Source organism: Arachis ipaensis, chromosome B07 (genome assembly GCF_000816755.2).
Source record: "Arachis ipaensis cultivar K30076 chromosome B07, Araip1.1, whole genome shotgun sequence".
Taxonomy (NCBI): domain Eukaryota; kingdom Viridiplantae; phylum Streptophyta; class Magnoliopsida; order Fabales; family Fabaceae; genus Arachis; species Arachis ipaensis.
The window spans coordinates 112700880-112710364 of record NC_029791.2 but is presented as its reverse complement, the minus strand read 5'-3'; the positions used below and the strand labels follow the sequence as shown (position 1 = coordinate 112710364).

Genomic DNA, 9485 nt, shown 5'->3' with positions numbered 1-9485 from the left:
TTTGATCTTAAAAAGATAATGGATTACTATTCTTTATTATAGAGAGTATAACTGAATTCTTATATTATTTTCATTTTATAGTTGATATCTATGGCTGGGTTTGTTTTCGGAGTGAGATTAAGTATGGTGTTTGGTGATCGAGATTAAAATTAAAATTTTAACTTTAGAATACAAAATTTCAATGTTTTAGAAAATAGAGATACAAAGAATTGAAATTTTTATGAACGGAAATTGAAATTTTTTAATAAGACATTTTTTTTATTTTATAATTTTTATGGGTAATTTAGTTCAAAATTTTAATATTTAAGTAAAAACGATGATTTTAAAATTTGGTTTTAAATTTTAGGGACGATTTTCTATGCAGAAAAAGATCAGGAAAGAAAAAAATTTCCACCTATACTTTAGATCCAAAATCGTACTTAACCCTTAAATTAAACATAATATTAAGATATAACAAAATCTTATATACTTCGTACGAAACATTATACAAAAATTAAGACTTAATTTTGTTTCAGTATCTCACTTTCTGTTTTAGTCCTTTTGTTAAATGCAGTTTAATTATCTATGTTATGTGCAATTTATTCTTTATATTTTTAGGTGTACAAAAATGACTATGTAAAAAAAAAAGCTACAACAATATTTGATCAAAATTTATGAACATATTTGTGAATAATTTTTAAATTTGAAAAACAACGTACTTATTAAATAAAATAGTAAAAAATAACAAATATTATAACACATTTTATTTGAGAGGAACAATTATTATGTTGAGTTTGAAAACCAAAAACTTGATTAAAGTGATGAATAAATATTATTGGGTGATTATCAATTGTTTGTGTAATTTGTTTGGTTAAGTGCACAAAAAATTGACCCTATTAAAAAAAGTTCATTAAGCAAGTCCACATACATTTTGACCAACGTCATCTTTAGCTATATAACTCACTTACTTCAATCTAACCCAAAAATGGTATATGAGTAAACCAAGAAGAAGAAACCGAAACAAGCATAAACCTTTCACTAGCCCATTCGGTGGTTCAACACCCAAATTCATACACATCACTGAGTCACAAGCTAAGAAATTAAAATTCAATTCATTTGATTTTATTTTCAATTCTACCGAACACATACTCTTTCCTCTCTCTTTTCTCTCTCTTCCCTATCACATCAAGTCACTGAACCAAAAAAGAAGAAAGAGGAAAGATCCGAAGCTAGGGCTCGGCGAAGAACCAAAAGCTGGTTTCCAATTTTAAGTAAGAAGAAAGACTACAACAAAGAAGCAAATCCCATTTGGACAGAGCATTTTCAAAAGTTACTTTTTTCATTTGTGCTACACCAAGGAACCGTAAAGAAATCTACTGAACTTCAAGCACAAATCAGGAAACCATGGAAAAGAAGAAGTCAATGATGCTCTGCCTTGAATCCACAGTCCAAAACTAAATTTGGAGCCAAACAAAAGATTCACGGTCAAAATCAAAGGAACTTGAAGAAAAAGGATGAAAGAAAAAGGTATGTTGCATGTCAAAGATTTGGCCTTTTCTCTCTCTCCACTGACCACGCCGCTGCGAGCTCTGATGAAAGAGGAAGAAGACAACCCAAGTGTTGAACTTAGTTCAAACCTTAGAGGCTTCACTCTTCTATAATAAGGGTGAATAACCAATGGTTGAGCAAGGAAAGTGGAATAGAGCACTTGGTTCAGTTCTCATAACTTCTTAAGTTGTTCTAAGTTTTTCTCTTTCATGGTTACCATTTTGTATTTCTTTTTCTCAGTTTAGTCTGTCTAAGTCTAATTAAAAAAGGCAAACATGGTAAGGTTAGTAAGAAAAATCTAATGAGTGGAACAGGCAGTGAGCTAGACTTGGAGAAAAAGCCATAATTATCTCATGAATTCTTTATATGTATTTCTGTTTTGTGTCATGATCCTGTGGGGACTTCCTTGCAATTTGGGTTAGCACTTTGCTGTTGAAAGCTAGGTTGAGTCCTAGTCAAGTTCAAATTTGGTTAGAATCTGGACTTGTCCCAGATAGGATTAGGTAGATCCTAGGGAGAATTGGTGATTGTAATCTGTTGAAAAGATAGTGAAATTCTATCACTGTTGTGATAAAGACTGGATGTAGGCTACATTGCACTAGATAGCTGAACCAGGATATATCTGTGTATCAATCTCTACACTCTTCTCTATTTTTGTATTCTGCACAATAGAAGACAAAACAAAAGTATCTCCTACCAAGTTAAGAGACAAAACCAAAATATCTCCTGTATTTCAGAACAAAAAGCAAGTTCACACGAGAAAGAAAAAAAGGGGCCAAGATCCAACCCTCTTCTCTTAGCCACTGATAACCATCAATTGGTATTAGAGCTTGGTCTCAAAGAGAACAAGTTTTGGAGCTTGGAGGAAAGATCCTGATGGCAAGCAACAATGATTCCAACGTGGTGGCATACACTCTAACAGAAGAATAATCAAACAATAGACCTCCATTCTTCAATGAAAAAAACTACAACTATTGGAAGGAAAGAATGAAGATCTTTGTTCAGTCGGCAGACTATAACATATGGAAGATCATCATGAACGGTCCTCAAGTCTCAACCAAAACTGGAGCAGATGGTGTTGTCATTTCCAAGATTGAAGGCAAATGGAATGATGAAGACACAAAGAAGATAGAACTCAACGCCAAAGCTGTCAACATGCTAAACTGTGCAATCAACTTTAAGAAATACCGAAAGGTATCAAGGTGCAAAACAGCAAAGGAGATATGGGATAAGCTCCAGGTAACACACGAAGGCACCATCCAAGTAAAGCAAACTAGAATAGACATGCTGTGTAAAGAATACGAGATGTTCTCTATGAAGAAAGGAGAATCCATTGATGATATGTTCGAAAGATTCTCTATCATCATCAATGGCTTAAATGCTATGGAGATTACACACTCTGAACCCGTGCTCGTTAGAAAAGTTCTAAGAAGTCTCACAAAAGAGTGGGAAACAAAGGCTATAGTCATAGCTGAGAATGGTAACATTAGTCAAATGACTTAATGATGAACTGAGAGAAAAATTACTTGCTTTTGAAATCACTCATTTGAAAAATGATGCAAAAAAGAAAGGAGTTATTTTGAAATCATTTATTGAATCACTGGGTGATGAATCCTGTGATGATTCATCAGATGACGAGTTTGTATTTTTTGCCAAAAAACTTAGAAGAATGATGAAAATGAGAGGAAGAGGTAAGGGAAGTAGTTCCAAAAGACCAAAGAATGATCTAAGCAAAATCATTTGTAAGCAGGACACTACAATTTTGACTATCCCAAACTAAAGAAGGAAGACAAAATCCACAAAGACAAGAAGAATGGGCTTATGGTCTCTTGGAAAGATCTGAAGAATGATTCAGATGAAGATGAGGATTCAGAAAATAGTTCTTAAGTCTGTCTTACGGCTGACTACACTGAAATTGATGAGTTAATTTTTATTGAATCCTCTAATGAAGATTTTCATCTCATGATTGATCATCTCACTGAAAAATTAAGAAGTTTTCTAAATCAGTGTCATGATTTTGAATCGGCAAATGACATCTTAAAAACTGAAAACGCTTTTCTCAAGAAGAAATTAAGGGAAGCCAAAACCGCTATTGATCTTATTGAACAAGATAAGCGGTTGAAGGTTGAACTTAGTAGCTGTGAGAAACAGTATTTAGTGATTGCATACTTGAACTATTTTGAAGAAAATGATAGGTTGCTTAAAAGTCTAAAATAAGATTTAGCCCAGTTTGCTCAGAGTTCTAAAAATTTAAATAACCTACTAGCTAGTCAAAAACCTCTTTATGAAAAGGCTGACTTGGGCATTTATGAAAAATCTGAAATAGTTCTTAAAATATCACTATTTGAAAATATGACCTCCATTTCTAATGACATAAGATTTCAAAGCCCAAATCTTCTTAAAGAATAGCAACCTAAAAGATTTTGTCACTTATGCAATCGGGATGGACATTTTCCTATTCAATGTTTTATAAATTGAAGAACAAATAGGTGATAAATTTTACAAAATAGTTGATAACTATAATGGTCTTGGCCAAAGGAGATGGTTTGACATTAAAGGATCCAAAAAGATTTGGATGCCTAAGGTCATTTAAGAACTTTATGCAGCTTTGCTTAGCATCCAAGAGGAAGGACAACATGTGGTACTTAGACAGTAGATACTCTAGGCATATGACCAAAAAGTCTACATTTTTCATCAAACTTGACAAATATGATGGAGGCTTCGTAACTTTCGGTGATAATGGTAAAGGTAAAATTGTGGCCATAGGTAAAGTAGGTAAAAAATTTTCTTCTGTTATTAATGATGTTTTTCTTGTTGATGGATTAAAACATAATCTACTAAGCATTAGCCAACTGTGTGACTTAGGATACTTGGTTATCTTTAAGAAATTGGAATGCTTAGTTGTGTGTGAAAAATCTGGTGAAATATTGTTTGAAGTAAAAAGGTGCAATAATGTGTATGGACTCACTCTAGAGGAACTAAAAGATCAAAATGTGACATGTTTCACTTTCATGAAATCTGAAAAATGGCTATGGTATAAGAAACTAAGTCATGCTAGCATATACTAAATTTCTAAACTTGTAAAGAAAGAGTTGGTTAGAGGCCTTCCTAATATAAAGTTTGACAAAGACATTACTTGTGATGCTTGTCAATTGGACAAACAAACCAAATCTTCTTTTTAGCCCAAGGATGGAATCTCTACCAACAGGCCATTGGAAATGGTACATATTGATCTTTTTGGCCCTATTAGAACACAAAGTTTGGGAGAAAAATATTATGATTTAGTAGTAGTTGATGACTACACTAGATTGGGATGGATTCTTTTCTTAGCTCACAAAAAAGATGCGTTCATTGCCTTTTCTTCTCTTTGCAGAAAGATTCAAAATTAAAAAGATTTAAAAATTGCTTGTATAAGAAGTGATCATGGAAAAGAATTTGAAAATCAAGATTTTGAAAATTTTTGTAATGAATTTGAAATTTCTCGTACTTTTTCATGTCCTAGAACTTCTCAACAAAATGGAGTTGTTGAAAGAAGAAATAGAAGTCTCCAACAAATGACTAGGACAATGCTTTGTGAAAATGAAGTTCTAAAATTTCTTTGGACAGAAGCTGTAAACACAGCTTGCTATATTTTAAATAGAACCATTATTAGAAAAATGTTAAAGAAAATACCTTATGAGCTACGGAAGGGAACAACACCAAACCTCAAGTACTTTCACATATTTGGATGCAAATGTTTTATGTTAAACAATAAAGATAATCTTGGTAAATTTGATCTAAAATCCTATGAGGGTATGTTTGTAGGGTACTCAACCACTAGTAAAGCATATAGAGTTTATCTCAAAGAACATAGAACCATAGAGGAATCCATACATGTTTCATTTTGTGATATTAACATCATTCAAAGTTCTGTTATAGAGGATGATGTAGGAACTGAAGTTGAGGTGAACCCACAAGAGAATCAAGAAAAGGACAAATCATTCCCCTCAGTGGAAAATCCTACTTCTGACCCTACTGTTCAAGATGTAGGAGATAATTCAATTTTGTCTCCTGAAGAAGCAGGAGATTCTGAAAATGTAAATGTTGCAGAACCGAATCAAAGCCAAACAGAAACCACATCTCAAAAGCCTAGAGAGTGGAAGTTCTTGAAGAACTATCCCCACAAATTCATTATTGGAGATCCGTCCTATGGAGTCACCACAAGATCCTCTAGCAAGAAGAAAGCCGAAATCAACAATTTTGCATTACTGTCCCATTTGGAGCCCCAAAATGTGAAAGAAGCTCTTAAAGATCCATCATGAGTTAAGGCTATGGAAGAAGAGTTAGTCCAATTCGAAAAGAATGAGGTTTGGACTCTCGTGCCTTACCCAAATAGAAAGAAGGTAACTGGTACCAAATGGATCTTTAGAAATAAATTGGGTGAAGATGGTAGTGTGGTTCAAAATAAGGCTAGATTAGTAGCCCAAGGGTACGATCAAGAAGACGGCATTGACTTTGATGAGTCATTTACTCTGGTGGCTAGAATAGAAGCAATAAGATTATTGATTGCATGTGCTGCCTACAAAGGTTTTAAACTTTTCAAATGGATGTCAAATGTATATTTTTAAATCGCTTTATTGATAGAGAAGTATACGTAGCCCAATCCCCCGATTTTGAAAACAAAGAATTTCCAAACCATGTTTTTAAACTTGCAAAAGCACTTTATGGTTTGAGGCAAGCTCCTAGAGTTTGATATGAAAGGCTTAGTTCCTTTTTGTTACAAAATGATTTTCAAATGGGTACTACGGATACTACTCTCTTCAGAAAAGAATCTAATGATCATTTTATACTTGTTCAAGTGTATGTGGAAGACATTGTGTTTGGATCGACAAATGAATCCTTGTGTGAAGAATTTGAAAAACTAATGACTAGTGAGTTTGATATGAGCATGATGGGAGAACTCACATTCTTCCTTAGTTTGGAAATCAAACAAACTTCTAGTGACATTTTTGTGCACCAAGGTAAATATGCCAATGAATTGGTAAAAAAGTTCAATTAAGAAAGCTCTAAACCCATGAGTACACCAATGCATCCTAATACAAAACTTGACAAGGATAAAGATGAAAAAGATGTTGATGAGACACAGTATAGAGGAATGATCGGATCTCTTATGTATCTAACATCCTCTAGACTAAATATTGTTCAAAGTGTGGGTGTATACTCTCGATTTCAGTCTCAACCAAAAGAATCACATCTTTCGGTTGTTAAACGGATCATTAGATATATTAAAGGCACATATGACCTTAGTTTATGGCATCCTAGAACTAATTATTTTTGTGTAGTTAGATACTATGATGCAGATTTTGCGAGTGATCGGGTAGATAGAAGAAGGACTTTAGGGATCTGTTGTTTCTTTGTACAATCCTTGAATGTTTGGTCAAGTAAGAAACAAGCTACTGTTTCCTTATCAACAGCTGAGGCTGAATACATCTCAGCCTCTTCTTGCTGTTCTCAATTATTATGGCTCAAGACACAGCTTGCCGATTACAAACTGAAAATAGATAGTATCCCTTTATTTAGTGATAACTTAAGTGTCATAAACATTTCCAAAAACTCTGTTCTACACTCAAGAACCAAGCACATTGAAGTTAGATTTCATTCTATAAGAGAATATGTGCAAAAGGAAACTATTGACATTCAATTTGTAAAATCAGAAGATCAATTGGCTCTTATCTTCACAAAACTTTTGTGTGAAAATTGATTTTGTAAACTTAGAATTGCACTAGGATTGGTGGATGCCAAGTCAATGGATTAAATCTAATGTATCTCTGTATTTTTATCTCTCAGGTCGCAGGAAAACTAAGCTGGGAAAATGATGAACTTCTCTATAAGGCTTGAACAAGGCTCAGAAATCTTCTGAGATATGAGCTTGAAATAAGACTCAAAGTGGTATCGAGTGATTCTTCATCACCGTTGAGCCTAAGTGAGATAAGCTTTGCTTAATGAAGTGGGCCTCATACTTACCTTGATCATTAAATTATGAAAATTAAAATTTTGTTTCCCTTTCTCTTTCTTCTCTATTTCAAGTCATATCTGTCAGTTATCTTTCAAATTCATCATGTTATGACGTTGCAAAAACTGCATATTTTTTTTAATTTCAAAATTTCCCTTGAAACCCGTTTTATTGAATAAATTCATGTTTTCAAGAGAAGTTTTCATTATGCATTAAAGACGGTTTCTTAATTAAGAAAATCTCTCTCTTCTCCACTACTCCACTGCACTGTTCTCTCTCCCCTCTATTCACTTTTTTCTTCTTCATTATGAGAATGAAGGTTGCTACTAGAAGAGGCACTGGCACCTATATACCTCCTCACAACCCTCCTCATTCAAAGAAACCTCGATCACACACTCACATACACATTTATTCTCACTCGTCTTTTTCTCAGTCACCTCAACTGATGGAATCTATTGCAAGAAAGACCATTCATCCTAGGGCTTTCTCAGCACAAAAGGGGGCCGAGTCATCTCAGGCTAAGGGAGGAAAAGGAAAGGGTCTCATGCATGAAGAAGATCGCCCACCGTATCCTCCTCCACGCTCTAACCCTCATCCATCAGGTCATTCTGTTTCATCAAGTTGTCCCTCCAAGGGCTCCAGAAGACCAGTTCTCAAACCTATCAGGAAACCTCCTAACCTTGACTCCCTTGATTACAAAACCTCCTTTGGTAAACTTTGTCACTCTCATTATGATCCTCTCCGCTTCTCTTCCTGTATAGATTATGAGTTTCACAAACAAGTAATTTCAAATCGTATTTTCTGTTCTATTTTTTTGTTGACCTTGATGCTCTGGCTAAAAAAGGAATTGATTTCAAAGTTAACTTTCATCTTTTGAAATAGAAAAATATTTTCAAAATCTGAAAACCATTATATCTGAATTTGGTCAGAGAATTTTATACCAACTTTCTTTTTCATGAGTGAAAAATTCACTCTTATATCAAGGGTTGTCAAATTGTTTTGAATAAGGAGACCATTAGTGATGCCCTCGGTTATGAAGACATCGGAGTGAGAGCATACATTTCTGGAAAATGGGATGACCATCTAGGTGTCTCTCATCAGGATGTCCTGGCTAGTATTTGTGAAATTTTTCACTTATGGATGGTATGATTACCACTCATAAATCTCTGGGTCCTGATAGAGCTCAACTGCATCGAATCATCACACACATTCTTTTGCCTCAAAATGGTTCATACCAGCACGTTACAATATGTGACATTTTGGTACTTTATGCTATTTCGTATCTTGCTCTGATTCTTTTGCCTACCTCATGATCCGTCATATGCTAGACTGTGTTAGAAGTGAGAAAAATATTTCTCTTCCTTATGGAATATTTCTGACTTGCATCTTTGAATATTTTTTAATTGATCTGAGTAATGAGCCTGTCGAAAATAAAGTTTCATCACTAAAGGGCGGTGGTGCAATGGAACAAGTCAAAGAAAAGAGCACTAAGACCACTAAAGATCCATTTTTGGATGAAAGTGAAGATGAAAGCCTTTCCTCACCTTCAGTGGCTGGTACTTCTAACTCCCACAAGTACTTGATTGCTGGGGTTGTCAAAGATGTCCTTCAAGAGTTTGTGTCTATGACCAAACAGATTGTCCAATCAAGCAAACAAACTCGAAAGATTGCAATTCAAACTGAAAAATCTTTGATGAAATCCCATGACAGAATTAAGGTACTTTTGAAGCACCTTAATTCACCTGATGAGGATCAGGAGATATCAGAAAAAGAAGATGTATTGGGCACTGAAGAAGAGGACTCTGATGCTTGAGCTTGAGTCTCCCGCTACTACTGAAAGATTGCTACTCTGCTGTTAATTCTGTTTTCTGAACTCTTCTATGATGACACTATTTTTAGTGCTCTGGACACTGCTTTACATGCTGTGTTTTGGATGAGTGTAATAGGACTAGCTCATTAATTCTGT

General features: G+C 34.4%; 1 protein-coding gene across 1 annotated transcript; it reads left to right on the top strand.

Annotated features, from left to right (window-relative positions):
* Window positions 2515–3414, top strand: LOC107607667. Its single transcript, XM_016309593.1, has 2 exons — window positions 2515–3007; window positions 3278–3414. Exons 1-2 carry the CDS (start codon window positions 2515–2517, stop codon window positions 3412–3414), a joined length of 630 nt encoding a protein of 209 aa, XP_016165079.1.